General features: G+C 45.0%; 1 protein-coding gene across 1 annotated transcript in view; it reads right to left on the bottom strand.

Moving 5' to 3' along the window:
* Window positions 1-678: 678 nt before the first annotated feature.
* Window positions 679-21,932, bottom strand: part of LOC121271355 — a 34,287-nt gene continuing 13,033 nt past the window's right edge. The window contains exons 3-10 of the mRNA XM_041177308.1: window positions 21,338-21,409; window positions 13,742-13,813; window positions 12,725-12,796; window positions 10,733-10,804; window positions 8,738-8,809; window positions 5,027-5,172; window positions 2,873-2,949; window positions 679-1,145 (exon numbers count right to left, since the gene is read on the bottom strand). Of these exons, the coding sequence (XP_041033242.1) occupies window positions 1,100-1,145; window positions 2,873-2,949; window positions 5,027-5,172; window positions 8,738-8,809; window positions 10,733-10,804; window positions 12,725-12,796; window positions 13,742-13,813; window positions 21,338-21,409 (629 nt within the window). The 3' untranslated portion in view covers window positions 679-1,099. The remainder of the gene's footprint in view (window positions 1,146-2,872; window positions 2,950-5,026; window positions 5,173-8,737; window positions 8,810-10,732; window positions 10,805-12,724; window positions 12,797-13,741; window positions 13,814-21,337; window positions 21,410-21,932) is intronic.

Below are 21,932 nucleotides of genomic sequence, written 5' to 3'. Positions count from 1 at the left end.
GAGGATGGGGGTGGGTCGGGGGGGTTGGTGGAGGATGGTGGGCGAAGCTGGAGAGCAACCAGGAGCAGATGTCTGGGCTGATTCTCTCTCCTCGACTCTGGGCTGGGGGCTACTGAGGGCAGTTAAAGTCCTACCACCACCTCCCCCCGCAACACCACTCCCCCAACCCCACCCCGTCACCCCTCCTCCTTCAGACAGACTAATTCAGCACAGTCCTGATGAAGAGTCATACGGACTTGAAACGTTAACTGTGTTCCTCTCCGCAGATGCTGTCAGACCTGCTGAGTTTTTCCAGCTACTTTTGTTCTAATCCATCACAGACCAGTGATGAAACCGGAATCTTATTTTAACAATGGCTAAGTTGTGAGGCTTTTTTTCAGAATATCTTTGAATTAAATCATTAATGTCTTCCCCCCACCCCTGCCACCAACAAAGTGGATGGGTGACGTTTAGATGTTTTGACTTGAGTTACACAGCTTTGTGTAGAGATGAAGATCTGTTTTTTTTATTAGCTGTGCCTACAAAAACTTTGGCAATGGAGCTTTAGCAAGCTGAACCGTGACCCACGACCCCCATGACCTGCCCACTCCCCTCTGACCCCACTCCCCACACCCCCTCCATTCCACCCCGGCCCTCTGAACGATAGTGAAGCAACCCCAGCAAAATCAAGGCCCTGTCTTCTTGGTTTGGTTAATGCAGCCAGCTACAACGTTGTGGGGGGGGGCAATGAAAGAGGGTTTTTGGTGACCTCTTACACTGCCCTTCACTGGATTGGATAGGACTGGAAGGGGGTTTAAGGGGCTCGGCTAAATTTAAGTTGAGAGCAGTCAAACCACGGGCTTGTTCGCTTTGATATGGAAAGTCAGTTGGAAGCATGGGCATTGAATAGGCATGTTTTCCAAAGTGAAATGAATGTCAGCTCGAAGATTGACAGATTCAGTGTGTGTCTCCTCCTCCAGTCTGTGGGATTCTTTTGTTGACAAAAGTGGGCCTCCATTGTATTTAGTTTGCTCGGTAAATATTCCTTCAATGGCATCTGGCAGATCTACTCGCAATCCTCTTTACATGACGCATCAGTCCAGGTTCCATCCCTCAGGAACTAATTGCATTGTTTCGAGATATTGGATTCAAGGAGTACCAAGGGCCTGGGAACAGAATCAACAGACCCTGTTTAAATGCATGACTCAGCAACATTAATGCCATTCCTTCATCTTACTGTGCAGTCCTGACCATTTTTCACTCTCACTTGTTGCCTGTGGGATCTTACTGTGTACAAATTGCAATGAAGTACACAGAATATGCCATGCAGAAACAGACCATTCGGCCCAACTAGCTTGTGCTGGTGTTTATACCCCATGCCAGCCTCCTCAATTCCATCTCCCCACCATAAACTTTTCAGAAAACCTTTCTATTCCCTTTTCTCTCATGTACTCATCTAGTTTCCTTTTACTAGTATCTAAACTATTTGCCTCATCTATTTCCCATGGTAGTGAGTGCCACATTCTACCCATTCCCTGAGTAAAGTCATTTCTCCTTGTTTCCCTATTGGATTTATTAGTAACCGTCTTTTATTCATGTCTTGGATTCTCAGACAAGTGGAAACATACACGTACCCTATCCAACCTGATTATAATTTGGAAGAACTCATCTGGTCACCTCCAAGTTCTTCTCTTGGCTAAAGAAATAAACCCAAATTGGCTGCTGCACTTGCTAATGTAACAGAGACTGCATTTTAAATGTAATTTGTTGACTGTGAAACGAGTAACATTGGTTTAATTAAATGCAAGTTTGAGTATCACTGAAAAGAGAAACATGTCGCTGAAGCTTTTCATCTTGGAGACAAACACAAGAATGCCAAACTTCAAACTACCACAACAATTTATACTACAGGAGAAGAGTGCGCTGATTGGTTGGCAAGCTGACTCTAGTTGGCTGAGGTATTGCCATGGAGAAAGCAACGGGGAACTATATTAAATGCAAATTCATTCTTCCTTTCATAACAAAGTGAACCTCAAGCCATGACATTGTGCAGTGGAACATTTGAATGCTTCATGTGCGCTGTTGCACCATCAGTTGGATTGTGCCGATTTGCAAACACAATACACTGTCACGTCATAATACTTTTGTTCAAATGCACTCCAGTCCTCCTTCAGTGGCACAAACTGGATCAGAATTTGCATCACCAGTGACACAACCAACAGCATTCAAATAGCACTTCACAGGGGCATAACCAGACATAAACATTGGGAGGGATTTTAACGGCCTCTTTGTGGCAGGGGTGGGGCCATAAAATGTGGCGAGTCATTCAAAAGGCCGTTAACTTCAACGGGACCGTAAAACCCCCACCCTGTGTAAAATTCACCCAGCAAGTTACCTTGGGGTAGGAACAGTTAAAAAAAAAACACAGAAAATGCTACAAACCCATGGCAAATCGATCAGCCTGAGAGACAGAAAGAGGAGAGATTTGGATGTAACACTTCATCGTAAGCAGAACACGAAAAAAAGTTCCATCTGAGACAGTAACTTGCCACGGTAACAGGAGTGAATAGGCATGCTTTGGATTATGCAGCGTTTTGTTTTGTATCACCGCCATTCTTTACTCTTTGTCTAATTGTAACGCTAAGTACCATTGCATACATCTTTGGCAATGTGCCCTGATCTCCTTAGGCCTGTGCATGGTGGTGAAGTAAAGTCCATCCAGACTGGAAGAGTTAACTCTGTCTTTCTCTGCACAGATGCTGTCAGGCCTGCTGAGTTTTTCCAGCATTTTCTGTTCTTGTTTCCGATTTCCAGCACCTGCAGTACTTTGCTTTTATCTTAGTAGGGGTGTTTAGAATGGACTACAAGGACTGGAAGCAGAATGATATGTTACCTTTCTGTGACAGTTTCATTACTTGGCATTAGCTCAATCCAATGCGTTGTGTTACCAATGGTCTTCTCAATGGAAGCCTGCGTATGGAATAAGTGCATAATTATTATCCAGAGCACTGGAGAGTAAAGCATTGTACCTTCATCAGGCAATTTCCTCTGCTCTTAAGAGGAACTGAAAGCAAAACATTTGGAAAACAAGATTCAGACCAGCACATGGCAAAAAAAAAAACAGAATCAAAATGGAGGACCGGGTTTACAGTCTGATATTGTTGAACTCAATGTTGAGTCCAAAAGGCTGCAAAGTCTCTAATCGGGAAATAAGATGCTGTTCCTCGAGCTAGTGTTGAGTTTCTCTGCAGCACTACAGCAGGCCGAGGGCAGAAAATTGAGAGCGAGAGCAGGATTGTGAATTGAAATGGCAAACGGCAGGAAGCTCAGGATCATACTTTCGGACTGAGCGGAGATGTTCTGTAAAGCAGTTACCCAATTTACGTTTGGTCTTCCCAGTGTAGGGGAGACAGCAACGTGAGCAACGAGTATACTAAATTGAAAGGCATAGAAGTAAATCACTGCTGTTCCTGCTTTCAGACAGAGCTGTGCTTTATTTTGCCATTGACACCTACTCTGAACCAATGCTTTGTCTCCTTACTCCAACCATCGCTACCCCCTTTGCCTTTTGTTCCACGACATCTTTGCCATTTAATGTCTCCCGCCTTCAACCCTATCTCAGACCTTCCCTTTAATTCTTCCTCCCCCTCCCTGCTTCTGGCAACCTAAAGCCCATCACATTTCCACCTCCCTTCAGTCCTGAGGAAGAGTCATATTGGACTCGAAACGTTAACTCTGCTGCTCTCTCCACAGATGCTGCCATGTCCGCTGAGTATTTCCAGCACTTTCTGTTCTTAATGCTGAACTAAATGGGATTAGTCATGAGGACAATTGTGCAGACTAGGCTGGTGTTTCTTTGGGTGTGAGGGATTCAGGAGTGATCTAATTCGGGTGTTTAAGATGATCAGAGATGTTGATAGTTTAGATTGAGAGGAACTATTCGCTCTGCCGGGAAAAGCCAGAACTGGGAGGCATAACCTTAAAATTAGAGTTAAGCCATTCGGAGGGGATTTCAGGTACTTCTTCTTCACACAAAAAGTACTGGAGAAACCTGGGACTCTCTTGCCCAGAAAGCTTTGAAGGCTGGGGGACGGTGGGGGATCAATTGAAATTTCAAATCTGATGCAATAAGTTTTTTTTTTAAGGCAAGAGAATTAAGGCTCACAAAATGAAATCAGCTAGATGGAGTTAAGATACAGATCAGCCATAAAAACAGAAGTGCTGGAAAATCTCAGCAGTTCTGGCAGCATCTGCGGAGAGAGTAATATGCAATAAACATACGGCACTGACACGATGGGCTGAATGGCCTCTTTGTGCGCTGTAACTTTTCTATGGTTCTATGGAGGGAAACAGTTGATGTTTTGGGCCCGATATGACTCTTCTTCAGAACTGAAACTTCTTTGGGTTCCAAAGAAGAGTCATATTGGACGTGAAACATTAACTCTGTTTTTCTCTCTCCGCAGAGGCTGCCAGACCTGCTGAGTTTTTCCAGCGTTCTCTGTTTTTATTTCAGATTCCCAGCATCCGCGGTATTTTGCTGTGGTTACAGATCAGCCGTGATGTAACTGAATGGCAGAAAAGGCTTGAGAGGCTGACCGGCCTCCTCCTGTTCCTGTGTTCCTAAATAAACTGGAAATTATTCAACTCCTAGTAGACATGTGCACTAAGCACGGCACTAAACCCTAATCCAGCACAAACCAACACTGCTAGCCCAAGATGTCATTAATTGGCCAGAGTAGGAACTGTAAACGCCGTGTCAATGCAAAGGGAGGCCGTTTCCCATGACCGGGACTGACAGTGTTGGAGAGGGCCCCAAGGATCTAAGATACGTTGAAGAGCTTTGTAATGTGCGCTCAGTGACATGCATCACGAGCCATCATTGTGGAATGGGCTGCCCCACCTTCCTAAAGCAGAGACCGTTAGCTATTGTAAAGTTTGCCATGATTGGATTCCCTAGTCTGAAGGTGTTAAGTGTTCCCCGGCCCCTGTGAAACTGCATTACCATTTCAACTGTACATTATTCGCAGGACATTGTAACACACTGTACCTGCTGTGTTGCATTGTTGATCACTAAAAGGAGAAACCTTTTCAATTGACTGAATTCATTTGTCCAGTTAAAGCGATTCGATGGAACGTAATACCATTTCCCATGAAGCAAACATCCATTTCTGGGGCACTTTGGAACAAATACTGCTGGGGAGAAAAATGAGGCACCCAAAAAGTTTCTCAAAGCACGATTAGTTTGCTGATAGAGCTCATTTCAGAAACTGTACATTATGAATTACTGCATATCACTTGACGCTAAAATTATTGAAAAACTGCAAGCGTTATTGTTTCCACATCTCATATAATCAGAGATGCAAATTGTCATTTGTCAACTGTGACTTCATTAGGATATTTTTACTGTAAGTTCACAATAGCTATAAACTAAAAGATTTTGCATTTATATGACGCTTTTCATGAACTCAGGATGTCCCAAAGTGCTTTACAGCCCATGAAGTAATTTTGAAGTGCAGTTACTAATGTGTTGTAATGCTGGAAATGCAGCACATTTGCTTGCAGCAAGCTCTCACAAACAGCAATCTGATTCTTCAGTCTCTGCCCAAAAGCACCTCCCACCCACAACACTGGGACCTCTACCCGAGGTCAAACCCCGTGCAGTTGACACCAATCAAATCCACACCAAGCATCCAGCCAACTGAGCCAACCGGCTCCCCCACCTTGCCCAAGGAGTCCAAGCTGCTGTAGCAACACACACTTTTACATGCATGTTGTAGCTTGGAGATGTGGTAGTGATGGTGAAGGCTCTAATGTTCTTTCCATTACATGGCTGACCAGGAATCTCTCTCATCTTACTGCCATTGGTGTGGAGTGGAAAGATTTACAGATGGATACTATGTTATGAGTGCACTTTCCATGACCAACAAGTCCTGGGGTGGGACTTGAACTCTAAGCTTCTGGTTCAGAGGAAGGGACACTACCCACTGTGCCACAAAGTCCTCCAGCAATGAGAGAATGACAAGATAATCTGTTTTAATGATGTTGATTGACAGATAATTATGGGGCAGGGTAAATGCGATCACACCTGCAATGTTGAGTTCTCTGTTTCTCTTTCTATGAATGCTGACTGTCCTACAATATTGAGCTGGTTCATCAATAGCTCCTATTGCTTCATCAGTTGGCTCATCAATACCTGCTGTACTATTGAAGGAGCTTCCAGTACAGAAGATTGCTGGGTTTGGAAAGAGTGAAAGGGAAGATAAAATTAATCAAGCAATCCTGATGAGGGGACTCCAAACCTTAAGATGGTGGAACGAGAGAAAAACTGCAGACAGCAAGGACTTCCTCAGTAAGGTAGATGGTGTCATAGTAATTGCAAGTTTTTCTGAAACTCCCTGTTCAACCTTTTAATTTTGTGGGTACAGTAGTTCCAGTGATGTTGAAAGTTGACATTGAATCCATATGAAGAATGGAAAAATATTGGAAGCCAAGTTTCGAGATGTGTCTCAATGGTGAGAACTATTGTATTTGAGTCCAAAAATTGAGCACAGAATCTAGGCTAACATTTCCAGCAATGTACTTCAGATGAGATTCCGTCTACCCTACCTGGTTTTGTTTTTATTCTTTCACAGGCTGTGGGCTTCGTTGGCTGGACCAGCTTTTATTGCCCATCCCTAATTGCCCTTGAGAAGGTGATAGGGACCTGCCTTCTTGAGCCGCTGCAGTCCATGTGGTCTAGGTACACCCACAGTGCTGTGAGGAAGGGAGTTCCAGGATTTTGACCCAGCGACAGTGAAGGAACGGTAATATATTTCCTAGTCAGGATGGTGAGTGGCTTGGCGGGGAACTTCCAGATGGTGATGTTCCCAGCTATCTGCTGTCCTTGTCCTTCTAGATGGTAGTGGTTGTGGGTTTGGAAGGTGCGGTCTGTGGGCCGTGGTGAATTCCTGCAGTGCATCTTGTAGATGGCACACACTGCTGCCATTGTGCATCAGTGGTGGAGGGAGTGAATATTTGTGGATGGGGTGCCAATCAAGTGGGCTGCTTTGTCCTGGATGGTTCCAGTTTCTTGAGTGTTGTGGGAACTGCACTGACCCAGGCAAGTGGAGAGTATTCCATCAATTTCCTGACTTGTGACTTGTAGATGATGCACAGGCTTTAGGGAGTCAGGAGGTGAGTTACTCGCCACAGGATTCCTAGCCTCTGACCTGTTCTTGTAGCCACAGTATTTATATGGCTAGTCCAGATCAGTTTCTGGTCAATGGTAATCCCAGGATGTTGATATTGGGGGATTCAGTGACGATAATGCCATTGAATGTCAAGGGGCGATTGTTGGATTCTCTCTTGTTGGAGATGGTCACTGCCTGGCACGTGTGTGATGGGAATCACACTTGCCACTTGTCAGCCCAAGCCTGGATATTGTCCAGGTCTTGCTCTGTTTGGACATGGACTGCTTCAGTATCTGAAGAGTCACAAATGGTGCTGAACATTGTGCAATCATCAGTGAAGATCCCCACTTATGATGGAAGGAAGTTCAGTGATGAAGCAGATGAAGATGGTTGGCCTAGGACACAACCCTGAGGAACTCCTGCAGTGATGTCCTGGAGCTGAGATGACTGACCTCCAAAAGCACAGCCATCTTCCTTGTGCTAGGTATGACTCCAATCAGTGGGTTGGATAGGAAATAATGGCTAAGCCTCCATTTGTTCCCAAAATAGTGTATCAACAATCTCTCTTCCCAAGGGCAATCCTACACTGGAACAAGCTGCCAAAAGAAACAATCACAGCCCCATCACCGGAAATCTTCAAGACCCATCTTTAGATTATTTCCATTTAAACGGTTTCATTATCTGGACTGCCAATCTCAGCAGGTCATGCCTGGTTTAGCTAGTGCTACCCAGATAAATGTTCTCAGAATACGGATATTAGTCTGTGATGCCAACACAATTAAAGCAGAAGCAGAAGATTGAACTCTTCACGGGGAGTGTCACAGAATTACTGATGTCTTATCTAGTCGGCAATAAAGAAATCACCTTTCCTAGTGCAGCCATAAGGCTTCTCTCTGTGTGTAGGTCTTAGTCAGGGACAAATTGGTTTATTTTAAGCTTGTCTAAAAGAGTGAATGGTGAAGTATAGCGCAGGTGTATTAACTTTCTTGTAGAATATTTGCCAATCAGGGTATATACCCACTGTGTGTGCTGATAGTCACTGATCCATTGAAGAAGCAATGCCTGATCATGTCTCCACCTGATGTTCCAACCACTGGGGTAAAGTTTGTGATGTGCTCCCTTACGGAGTGTGACAATGTTAAAACACTCCTAGTCCCTGGGAACCCAATGGTTGCACTCCAACATCTATCAAAGTTGAAGAAATCAGAGGATTGCAGAGTGCAGTAGGTAAAGAAGTGAGCTGAAATTCTGGTGTTCAGAATTGGGCTCCTTCATGTTGTTTCTCAAGAAGCTAACTTGGTCCTAAATACAGTTTAAAGTTGAGTAGCAACATGTCTTTGAGAATTTATAAAAATTGTGTTCTGCTCCCAATTTTTAAATGATGAACTCAGAGTGGGAGACAGTCGACTGAGAGGGAGTCCCTGTGAAATGGAGCCAGAACCTTTCAGAGAGACACGTGGGGAAATAGAGATACCAGAGGTTTAGGGTGAGAATGTCTCTACTCCATCCCAAGTTGTCCAGAAGTTGGTGGAGAGACTGGGGAGACTTAAACAAAACAAAAATCTTACAGAAGTATTTTGAATACTTACTAGCATCTTGCGTCATGCTGAGATTAGTCAGTAATTCGCTCTGCTTTTCCATTTTGTCTTGTAATGTTGAGACTGAAAGACACAATCGACCTCCATCATCAAATACATAACAGCCCACCATGAAAAACAGAATACTCTGAGGCAAATGTTTTATTAAAGTGTGAAAACCCTTTTTTATTAAATTCTATGAGCTTTTATTTCACTGTGTGTTGTTGAGATTAAGTTTAGCCCATAGTTTTACTGATATAATATATTAATTATAATATAATAATTAAATAACTTTTGGACATTCTTCATAGAGTGTGAATGGGTTCCAGAAATTTATAAATCCCAAATGGCTCCATTTTCTATTGCAAAAGAAAAGCTGTGTATTTATAGATAACTATCCTCTAGGCAAACCATGCTGATTGGCTTAAATAATCCTTGAACAAACCCCTACTGGGATTATTTGGAGCAGATAAAATGATAACACCATCACATCGGCTGGCATCCAGAGATGGGCACTGATATTAGCCATCTGCAAATACACTTTTGGTAATGCCATAGAACATCAAGGGGCAATGGTTGGATTCTCTCTTGTTGGAGATGGTCATTGCCTGGCACTTGTGTTATGGGAATGTTACTTTCCACTTGTCAGCCCAAGCCTGGATATTGCCCAGGATTTGCTCTGTTTGGACATGGACTGCTTCAGTATCTGAAGAGACGTGAATGGTGCTGAACATTGTGCACTATCAGCGAACATCCCTTCTGACCTTATGATGGAAGGAAGGTCATTGATGAAGCAGTTGGAGATGGTCGGGCTGAGGACACTACCCTGAGGAACTCCTGCAGTGATGTCCTGGAGCTGAGATGACTGACCTCCAAAACCACAAACATCTTCCTTGTGCTAGGTATGACTCCAACCAGTGGGTTGGATAGGAAATAGGGGCTAAGCCTCCATTTGTTCCCATAATAGTGTATCAACAATCTCTCTTCCCAAGGACAATCCCACAATGGAACAAGCTGCCAAAAGAAACAATCACAGCCCCATCACCGGAAATCTTCAAGATCCATCTTTAGATTATTTTCATTTAAACGGTTTCATTATCTGGACTGCCAATCTCAGCAGGTCATGCCTGGTTTAACTAGTGCTACCCAGATAAATGTTCTCAGAATACGGATATTAGTCTGTGATGCCAACACAATTAAAGCAGAAGCAGAAGATTGAACTCTTCACAGGGAGTGTCACAGAATTACTGATGTCTTATCTAGTCGGCAATAAAGAACTAACCTTTCCTAGTGCAGCCATAAGGCTTCCCTCTGTGTGTAGGTCTTAGTCAGGGACAAATTGGTTTATTTTAAGTTTGTCTAAAAGAGTGAATGGTGAAGTATAGCGCAGGTGTATTAACTTTCATGTGGAATATTTGCCAATCAGGGTATATACCCACTGTGTGTGCTGATAGTCACTGATCCATTGAAGAAGCAATGCCTGATCATGTCTCCACCTGATGTTCCAACCACTGGGGTAAAGTTTGTGATGTGCTCCCTTACGGAGTGTGACAATGTTAAAACACTCCTAGTCCCTGGGAACCCAATGGTTGCACTCCAACATCTATCAAGGTTGAAGAAATCAGAGGATTGCAGAATGCAGGAGGTAAAGAAGTGAGCTGAAAGTCTGGTGTTCAGAATTGGGCTCCTTCATGTTGTTTCTCAAGAAGCTAACTTGGTCTTAAATACAGTTTAAAGTTGAGTAGCAACACGTCTTTGAGTATTTGTAAAAATTGTGTTCTGCTCCCAATTTTTAAATGATGACCTCAGAGTGGGAGCCAGTCGATTGGGAAGGAGTCCCTGTGAAATGGAGCCAGAACCTTTCAGAGAGACACGTGGGGAAATAGAGATACCAGAGGTTTAGGGTGAGAATGTCTCTACTCCATCCCAAGTTGTCCAGAAGTTGGTGGAGAGACTGGGGAGACTTAAACAAAACAAAAATCTTACAGAAGTATTTTGAATACTTACTAGCATCTTGCATCGTGCTGAGATCAGTCAGTAATTCGCTCTGCTTTTCCATTTTGTCTTGTAATGTTGAGACTGAAAGACACAATCGACCTCCATCATCAAATACATAACAGCCCACCATGAAAAACAGAAGACTCTGAGGCAAATGTTTTATTAAAGTGTGAAAAACCCTTTTTTATTAAAGTCTATGAGCTTTTATTTCACTGTGTGTTGTCGAGATTAAGTTTAGCCCATAGTTTTACTGATATAGTATATTAATTATAAAATAATAATTAAATAACTTTTGGACATTCTTCACAGAGTGTGAATGGGTTTCAGAAATTCATAAATCCCAAATGGCTCCATTTTCTATTGCAGAAAAGCTGTGAATTTATAGATAACAACCCTCTGGGCAAACCATGGTGATTGGCTTAAATAATCCTTGAACAAGCCCCTACTGGGATTATTTGGAGCAGATAAAATGATAACACCATCACATCGGCTGGCATCCAGAGATGGGCACTGATATTAGCCATCTGCAAATACACTTTTGGTAATGCCATAGAACATCAAGGGGCGATTGTTGGATTCTCTCTTTTTGGAGATGGTCATTGCCTGGCACTTGTGTGATGGGAATGTTACTTTCCACTTGTCAGCCCAAGCCTGGATATTGTCCAGGTCTTGTTCCGTTTGGACATTGACTGCTTCAGTATCTGAACAGACGCTAATGGTGCTGAACATTTGCAATTATCAGTGAACATCCCCACTTCTGACCTTATGATGGAAGGAAGGTCATTGATGAAGCAGCTGAAGATGGTTGGGCCTAGGACACAACCCTGAGGAACTCCTGCAGTGATGTCCTGGAGCTGAGATGACTGACCTCCAAAACCGCAACCATCTTCCTTAGCTAGGTATGACTCCAACCAATGGGTTGGATAGGAAGTAGGGGCTAAGCCTCCATTTGTTCCTAAAATAGTGTATCAACAATCTCTCTTCCCAAGGACAATCACACAATGGAACAAGCTGCCAAAAGAATCAATCACAGCCCCATCACTGGAAATCTTCAAGACCCATCTTTAGATTATTTCCATTTAAACGGTTTCATTATCTGGACTGCCAATCTCAGCAGGTAATGCCTGGTTTAGCTAGCGCTACTCAGATAAATGTTCTCAGAATACGGATATTAGTCTGTGATGCCAACACAACTAAGGCAGAAGCAGAAGATTGAACTCTTCACAGGGAGTGTCACAGAATTACTGATGTCTTATCTAGTCGGCAATAAAGAAATAACCTTTCCTAGTGCAGCCATTAGGCTTCCCTCTGTGTGTAGGTCTTAGTCAGGGACAAATTGGTTTATTTTAAGCTTGTCTAAAAGAGTGAATGGTGAAGTATAGCGCAGGTGTATTAATTATTCATGTGGAATATTTGCCAATCAGGGTATATACCCACTGTATGTGCTGATAGGTCACTGATCCATTGAAGAAGCAATGCCTGATCATGTTTCCACCTGATGTTCCAGCCTCTGGGGTAAAGTTTGTGATGTGCTCCTTAACGAGAATGACAATGTTAAAACACTCCTAGTCCCTGGGAACCCAGTAGTTGCTCTCCAACATCTATCAAGGTTGAAGAAATCAGAGGATTGCAGAGTGCAGTAGGTAAAGAAGTGAGCTGAAATTCTGGTGCTCAGAATTGGGCTCCTTCATGTTGTTTCTCAAGAAGCTAACTTGGTCCTAAATACAGTTTAAAGTTGAGTAGCAACATGTCTTTGAGAATTTGTAAAAATTGTGTTCTGCTCCCAATTTTTAAATGATGAACTCAGAGTGGGAGCCAGTCGACTGGGAAGGAGTCCCTGTGAAATGGAGCCAGAACCTTTCAGAGAGACACGTGGGGAAATAGAGATACCAGAGGTTTAGGGTGAGAATGTCTCTACTCCATCCCAAGTTGTCCAGAGGTTGGTGGAGAGACTGGGGAGACTTAAAACAAAAATCTTACAGAAGTGTTTTGAATACTTACTAGCATCTTGCATCGTGCTGAGATTAGTCAGTAATTCGCTCTGCTTTTCCATTTTGTCTTGTAATGTTGAGACTGAAAGACACAATCGACCTCCATCATCAAATACATAACAGCCCACCATGAAAAACAGAAGACTCTGAGGCAAATGTTTTATTAAAGTGTGAAAAACTCTTTTTTTATTAAAGTCTATGAGCTTTTATTTCACTGTGTGTTGTCGAGATTAAGTTTAGCCCATAGTTTTACTGATATAATATATTAATTATAAAATAATAATTAAATAACTTTTGGACATTCTTCATAGAGTGTGAATGGGTTTCAGAAATTTATAAATCCCAAATGGCTCCATTTTCTATTGCAGAAAAGCTGTGAATTTATAGATAACAATCCTCTGGGCAAACCATGGTGATTGGCTTAAATAATCCTTGAACAAGCCCCTACTGGGATTATTTGGAGCAGATAAAATGTTAACACTATCACATCGGCTGGCATCCAGAGATGGGCACTGATATTAGCCATCTGCAAATACACTTTTGGTAATGCCATAGAACATCAAGGGGCGATTGTTGGATTCTCTCTTGTTGGAGATGGTCATTGCCTGGCACTTGTGTGATGGGAATGTTACTTTCCACTTGTCAGCCCAGGCCTGGATATTGTCCAGGTCTTGCTCTGTTTGGACACTGACTGCTTCAGTATCTGAACAGACGCTAATGGTGCTGAACATTTGCAATTATCAGTGAACATCCCCACTTCTGACCTTATGATGGAAGGAAGGTCATTGATGAAGCAGCTGAAGATGGTTGCGCCTAGGACACAACCCTGAGGAACTCCTGCAGTGATGTCCTGGAGCTGAGATGACTGACCTCCAAAACCTTTCAGAGAGACACGTGGGGAAATAGAGATACCAGAGGATTAGGGTGAGAATGTCTCTACTCCATCCCAAGTTGTCCAGAGGTTGGTGGAGAGACTGGGGAGACGTAAACAAAACAAAAATCTTACAGAAGTGTTTTGAATACTTACTAGCATTTTGCATCGTGCTGAGATTAGTCAGTAATTCGCTCTGCTTTTCCATTTTGTCTTGTAATGTTGAGGCTGAAAGACACAATCGACCTCCATCATCAAATACATAACAGCCCACCATGAAAAACAGAAGACTCTGAGGCAAATGTTTTATTAAAGTGTGAAAAACCCTTTTTTATTAAAGTCTATGAGCTTTTATTTCACTGTGTGTTGTTATGATTAAGTTTAGTCCATAGTTTTACTGATATAATATATTAATTGTAATATAATAATTAAATAACCTTTGGACATTCTTCATAGAGTGTGAGTGGGTTTCAGAAATTCATAAATCCCAAATGGCTCCATTTTCTATTGCAAAAGAAAAGCTGTGAATTTATAGATAACAACCCTCTGGGCAAACCATGGTGATTGGCTTAAATAATCCTTGAACAAACCCCTACTGGGATTATTTGGAGCAGATAAAGTGATAACACCATCACATCGGCTGGCATCCAGAGATGGGCACTGATATTAGCTGCCTGCTAATACACTTTTGTTCACCGTTCGGGAACTCAAATCACACATGCCGATGCACTAAGCTGCCTTTCCCTGCCTACTAATGACAGGGAGGCTCCGATTCCCCAGGAACTGGCCTTAGTGCTAAATTTTCTGGATTCCTCCCCTGTTCAGGCCAGAAAAATCCATGAGTGGACAAGCTGGGACCCACTATTGTCTAACGTCTGGGAGCAGGTCTTGAATGGTTGGTCGGGTGGATCTAAATCTGAGGGGATGAAGCCCTCTTCTGATCGCAAATATGAACTCTCCTGCCAGGATGGCATATTACTGTGGGGAGCAAGGGTCATCGTGCCCCCATTATTAGCCAAGCGACAGATCGCGCACCCGGGCATTAGCAGAAAGAAGATTCTCATGCACAGCTGATTGTGGTGGCCAGGCATGGACTTGGATGTAGAAACCCTGGTCAAAAGCTGCCCTCAATGCCAGCAGGTACAAAAGCTCCACCCCTTAGCTCCATTGCTCCCATGGGAGTGGCCATGGGTGGTCTTCCACGTGGATTATGTGGGACCAATCATGGGCACCATGTTCCTTTACACATTGACTCCCACTCCAAATGGATTGTCGTCTATGAAGTCTGGTCACCCACGTTGTCTGCCACCGTGGATCACTTGTGGCAGAGTTTTGCAGTGCACTGATTGCCAGAGGTCCTTGTGTCTGACAACGGGACCGCTTTTACCAGCGGGGAGTTCCACAGGTTCACGACCCTTAACGGCATCACCCATATCAAAAGGTCATCTTACCACCCAGCATCAGATGGCGTGGCTGAGCGGACAGTCCAAACCTTTCAATCCGGGATGAAAAAGATGGAAGAGGATTCCATCAGCACGATGATTGTTCCGGTTCTTGTTTGCGTACCCGACCATGCCATACACAACGACCCCCATTGCCCCTGCAGAGCTACTAATGAAGAGACGTCTCTGCACCCGCCTGACTCTTGTCCGGCTGAATTTAGAGGGGAGGGTGGAGAAAAGCCAAGAGGCGCAGAAGACCACGCCCGATGGTCATGGTCATGAAAGAACTTTCACGGTGGGAGATGCAGTCCTCGTGAAGAACTTTGGAGATGAACCCAATTGGCTGTTAGGCGAGGTGAGTGCAGGAACTGGACTCCTCTCCTATAATGTATCGGTAAACAGCCGAACATTTAGATGACATGTGGATCATCTGTGCAAAAGAGCGCCAGTCCCACAAGAAGAAATGCAGTCTTCATCTATGCTTGAGTCTGTTCTGCATGTAGAGGATGGGTCACACGATTTGGAAACACCGAGGGTCGGGGTTCGGGGAGACAAACCTGCCAACTTCCACTGAGGAACCTCGAGGAACATCTGTCCCCTGAAAAGGAAGTCTCAGAAAAACCAGTGAAGGCTGTTGAACTGCAATGTTCAACATATCCAAGAAAGCCTCCTGAGAGACTTGACCTGTAAATAGTTATTGTGCAAATAGTTCATGTGTTTTAAGCTTATGTCTGTACTTTTAAATAAATGGGGAGGATGTGGTAAAGTGAGATACCCTGTCCCTTTAAGAGAATGCAAGTGTACTGATCATGTGACAGCACTGACAAATCACTGTACAGCGTGGGCAACTGGGAACTCTAATTCTAGTTCTGGAGGTTTCTGAGTGAGCACGTATGACCTGGTGCTCTGCTCTATGTCTCAATGAGCCATCGCTGATATTCTCACGTCAGTCTCTCCCCGTTATTGATTGCAAGCAGCAATTGATGAGTACATAGGAAGGCATGCAGTTAGTGTTCGGTTGGCCAACGAAATCATTTACCCAAGACATAAAAGCCTGTGTGGTGTAGATCTGGGCGAGACGTACAATTCATAAAATTTATTTCAAGAACTTGCATTTATTTAGAATCTCTTGCAGCTTGTCTGTTATATTTCCCTCCGTTAGGTGCATTTCTGCATGATGGTCTAAGGCTGAAAGACAGATAGAATTCAATCCCCATCAGAAAATAATTGACAGCCAAACATTGAAAAAGACTATCAGATAACTGAAGGTTTATTTAATGCAAATGATTTATTAAGAAAGAATTAAAGTTCAGAACAACGCTTTAACTTCAATAAGGAACGGCAGAACATTTTTCATTGTTAGTTGCCGACCTCATTCATCCTGTTAGTCTCTGCACTCAAAGGCACAGTCTCTGTTCCAGGGGATCCCACAATGCTTCTATACTTCAGACAAGTGCCTGTTCTTTGTACTGGAGTCTAGCTGAATGTGAGGGGTAATTCGACAATCCGGTGTTGTTGTTGAGGAGCAGTGTTTGTTGGGAGCTCATCAACAGAAATTACACTCATATTAAGCCTGATCTTTCATTCATCAGGATAAGAGTTGGAAATATAGGGGCTAAACCTCCACTTGTTCCCAGGATAGTGTATCAGCAATCTCTTTTCCCAAGGACAATCCCACAAGGAAACAAGCTGCCAAAAGAAACAATCACAGCCCCATCATTGGAAACCATCAAGACCCATCTTTAGGTTATTTCCATTTAAAAGTTTTCATTATCTGGACTGCCAATCTCAGCAGGTTTAGCTAGTGCTACCCAGATAAATGTTCTCGGAATAAGGATATTAGTCAGGAATCTCAGAGGCTCTCAAGGGCCCTCAAGGCCTTGGCTCTCCAGAGGACGTACGTTGAAGTCATCAGAGACAACAGGGCCAACCATTGCACTGGCTGTCTCCACCCCTGCTGCAGATGTCAGGGCAGCACCTAGAAGAAGTGGGTGTTCACCGCCTACTTCACCTTCACCGCAGGCACGGTCCACGTCCTCACCAGTCTGTGGGATGGTACGCTCCTCAGCATGAATGAGTAGTCTAGTGTGGGCCACTCCACCCTCAGCCGGGGACCTCTCCCTGCTGTTGTGATCCAGCTTCTCCTGCATATTCCTGAAGTATTATGTGCAGTTTTGGTCTCCTTACCTAAGAAAGGATATACTTGCCAGAGAGGGAGTGCAGCGAAGGTTCACCAGACCGATTCCTGGGATGGCAGGATTGTCATATGATTGTCATAGTACTTCAGGAATATGCAGGAGAAGCTGGCTCAAAACAGCAGGGAGAGGTCCCAGGCTGAGGGTGGAGTGGCCCACAGTAGACTACTCATTCATGCTGAGAGCGTACCATCCCACAGAGATTGGGTCGTCTAGGCCGGTATTCACTGGAGTTTAGAAGAGCGAGAGGGGATCTCACTGAAACGTATAAAAATGTGACAGGGCTGGACAGACTAGATGCAGGGATGATGTTTCCTCTGGCTGGAGGATCTAGAACAGGGAGTCACAGCCTCAGGATATGGGATAGACCATTTAGAATTGAGATGAGGAGAAACATCTTCACTCAGAGGGTGGTGAACCTGTGGAATTCTCTACCACAGAGGCTGTGGAAGCCAAGTCACTGAGTATATTTAAGAAGGAAATAGATAGTTTCAGGAATGTAAAGGTGTCAAGGGGTATGGGGAGAGAGCGGGGATATGACATTGAGAGAGAGGATCAGACATTATCATATTGAATGGCGGATCAGACTCGAAGGGCTGAATGACTTACTCCTGCTCCTATTTTCTATGTTTCTATTAAAACAGATGGAGTGAGTGTGAAGAGGACACATGGTGCCGTGTGGTGGAATGTTTGTGTGGTGAGTGGAGCCCGTGGACAGGATGAGGACACGAGCTCCAGAGGATCTGAGCCTGATGGAGATGTGAGGGTGTGTGTGAGAGTTGGTGGGTGTTGTCCCTTGAGGTGTGAGATCCCTGTGGGTGTGTGATGGGTTTGGGAGCGTGTGAGTTGAGAGCGATGAGGTGGTTGCCTTACCCTGTTGGGACGGATGAGAGCATTCATCCTCTTCCCGCAGTGGGTGGCTGACCTCCTTTGTGCTCTGGTGGTGCTGATCGCCAGTCCCACAGCCTCCCTGGCCGGATTGGTGCCGCTGGTGAACCAGAGCTGCGGCCAGAGCGGGGGCTGGGGGGCGGTTGGGGGGGTGGGTTGGGGGGGTGGGAGGAGGTAGAGGACATTGCAACGACCTTCCACTGGGCCCAGCAGGCGCTCCAGGGGCATCCATAAATTTGGGGGCTGCCGTCTCCTTTGCATTCGGGGCCACCTGTCAGCTGGAGCAGTCCTGGTCTGTAGACATGAAGTAGGCCACGCTCTGGCGCGGGTTAAATTTGGCGCCCGGAGCGAGAAGGCGCCGATGTCAAGGTTTGGCAGGCCCGCCCGGTGACCTGGAGTGTTTCCCGTGAATGCATCATTAATGAGGCGGGACTGGCTGGGAAGGAGGTGATGTGGTGAAAAGCCACCATGGCGGCCGGCGGGTAAAATGGCTATTTTCCTACCCACCTCTGCACCTTGTGCAACTCCAGGATGAGTCCCGCCCTCGGGGGCCGAATTGAAGGAAATAAACATTCACGGAAGCCCCCACAGCCGGGGAAATCCCTGAGGATGGAATTTTCCACACGTCCGGCTGGCGCTGGACCGACCCGAACGAGCGTAAAATGACGCCCGATGATGTCCAGCCGGTGTCCCAACATCATCGTGCACTCGCACAATATTCCAGTCGGCGGGCACGCCTGGCAGTCGATGGGCATGTCTGTGAGTCGGTGGGCATGTCTGTGAGTGGATGGGCACGTCTGTGAGTCAATGGGCATGTCCGTGAGTCAATGGGCATGTCTGGGAGTCAGTGGGCATGTCTGTCTGTCGATGGGCATGTCTGTGAGTGGATGGGCACGTCTTTGAGTCGGTGGGCATGTCTGTGAGTGGATGGGCACATCTGTGAGTTGATGGGCATGTCTGTGAGTCGATGGGCATGCCTGGGAGTCGATGGGCATGTCTGTGAGTCGGTGGGCATGTCTGTGAGTCAGTGGGCACGTCAGGGAGTCGATGGGCACGTCTGTGAGTCAATGGGCACATCTGGGAGTCAATAGGCACGTCTGTGAGTCGATGGGCATGTCTGTGAGTCAATGGGCACGCCTGGCAGTCAATGGGCACGTCTGTGAGTCGGTGGGCATGTCTGGGAGTCGGTGGGTATGTCTGTGAGTCGGTGGGCACGCCTGGGAGTCGGTGGGCATGTCCGGGAATCGATGAGCATGTCTGTGAGTCATTGGGCATGTTTGGGAGTCAGTGGGCATGTCTGGGAGTCAGTGGGCATGCCTGGGAGTCAGTGGGCACGTCTGTGAGTCGATGGGCATGTCTGGGAATCAGTGGGCACGTCTGGGAGTCAGTGGGCATGTCTGTGAGTCGATGGGCACGTCTGTGAGTCAGTGGGCACGTCTGTGAGTCAATGAGCATGTCTGGGAGTCAGTGGACATGTCTGTGAGTCAATGGGCACGTCTGGGAGTCAGTGGGCACGTCTGGGAGTCAGTGGGCATGTCTGTGAGTCGATGGGCACGTCTGTGAGTCAATGAGCATGTCTGGGAGTCAGTGGACATGTCTGTGAGTCAATGGGCACGTCTGTGAGTCAGTGGGCACGTCTGGGAGTCAGTGGGCACGTCTGGGAGTCAGTGGGCACGTCTGGGAGTCAGTGGGCACGTCTGGGAGTCAGTGGGCATGTCTGGGAGTCAGTGGGCACGTCTGTGAGTTGGCAGCGCACTCGCTGACAGTTAACAGGCCTGTTAAGGCCATTAAAGATTTAATTGAATGAAATTTTTTCGCTGCCTGTCCAGTCTTACGGTGGGCGGTGTGGGTGAAAAGGCCAAGCGGCCTTTGCATTTTTTGTGAAACCTCATCCACGGGTGGGATCAGGTTTCCATCCACCATTGAAAGGAATTGAAACTTTTTCAAACTAATTGCTTAGCCTGTCCCTGCTCGTGGGACGGGGTCATAGGAGGGGACACGTTATTAACATTTTTAAAATCTTTCCTTTTTCTTTTCAAAGATCTCCGTCTCCCTGAGGCAGCTTTACTCGTGCACACCCGCGAATCTCCCCGCTCGCCCTCCTCCAGCCCACCCACGCCCCCCTCCCCTATACAGCGCCAGCGTGAAATCGCGGTCCGAGCCCAATCGCGGGCGACAGTCGGCTTCCCGACCACTCCAGGCTGAGCCTGCCCGACGAGGGACTAAATTCTGCCCCTGAAGGTTCCTTTGGAGGGAAGGTGACAAGCTCTGTGATATTTGTCACTGCTGTGGAGACAAACACTGTACAAACAAAAGTGCGACTGGGACAGTCAGAATCTGACAGCTCATTTTAACACTTTTCTAAATGAGACAATACGATCCCACTGGTTTCAGTCTCCCCACCTGATTCACCTCAACCGACGAGAGATGCCCATCCCACTCTCTAGTGAGCTGACGGGTTCGTACTGACAACCTCCGACATGAGTGAGAGAAGTCAGGTTTTCTTCAAGAACACTGACTTTGAAACACTGAATTTTAAATTTCTTTCAATGAACACCCACTTTGAAACACTGGCTGCTTACAAAACTGATGGTTGGATGGTCTAAAACTAATGCTGAGCCCTTCATTAAAAATGTTTTGAGTGTTTCTATCTATAATTTAAAGTCCATTTAAGCAAGTTAATCATGAAATGCACGGTGTGTATTGAAAGGGATAGTGACTCGTCCTCATCATCATTGGGGGGTCACATTAGTTTCTTCTCATCTGTAACACTAAAAGCTGACATTGGATTACACATTGTTATCCTTCGGGAACATACTACATGGATTTGCATCTTAGTACAGCGCTGAGGGTGGGCTGCACTGTTACAGAAGTGAGCTGAAAGTCTGGTGCTCAGGATTGGGCTCCTTCATGTTGTTTCTCAAGAAGCTAACTTGGTCCTAAATACAGTTTAAAGTTGAGTAGCAATATGTCTTTGAGAATTTATAAAAATTGTGTTCTGCTCCCAATTTTTAAATAATGAAATAATGAGTGGGAGCCAGTCGATTGGGAGGGAGTCCCTGTGCAATGGAGCCAGAACCTTTAAGAGAGACACGTGGGGAAATAGAGATACCAGAGGTTTAGGGGGAGAATGTCTCTTCTCCATCCCAAGTTGTCCAGAAGTTGGTGGAGAGACTGGGGAGACTTAAACAAAACAAAAATCTTACAGAAGTATTTTGAGTACTTACTAGCATCTTGTATCTTGCTGAAATTAGCCAGAGATTTGTTCAGATTTTCCATTTTGCCTTGTAATGTTGAGACTGAAAGACACAATCGACCTCCATCATTAAATACATAACAGCCCACCATGAAAAACAGAAGACTCTGAGGCAAATGTTTTATTAAAGTGTGAAAAACTCTTTTTTTATTAACGTCTATGAGCTTTTATTTCACTGTATGTTGTTGAGATTAAGTTTAGCCCATAATTTTACTGATATAATATATTAATTATAATATAATAATTAAATAACTTTGGACATTCTTCATAGAGTGTGAATGGGTTCCAGAAATTCATAAATCCCAAATGGCTCCATTTTCTATTGCAAAAGAAAAGCTGTGAATTTATAGATAACCATCTTCTGGGCAAACCATGGTGATTGGCTTAAATAATCCTTGAACTAAAAGATGCCGAATCAAAAACTATTACAAGTCACTAAATAATTGAAAGAAAACTACAGTCAAAGACTGTCAAAAGCCAACCGAGAGGATTCCATTGGGTCGAGGATGTTTCCATTTGCGTGTGTGTGAGTTGAAGATTAGAGGTTCTAGTTATAAGATACTGAC

This window comes from Carcharodon carcharias, chromosome 30, assembly GCF_017639515.1.
Source record: "Carcharodon carcharias isolate sCarCar2 chromosome 30, sCarCar2.pri, whole genome shotgun sequence".
NCBI lineage: Eukaryota > Metazoa > Chordata > Chondrichthyes > Lamniformes > Lamnidae > Carcharodon > Carcharodon carcharias.
The sequence above is the reverse complement of the archived record's forward strand: the minus strand, read 5'-3'. Positions and strand labels throughout refer to the sequence as shown.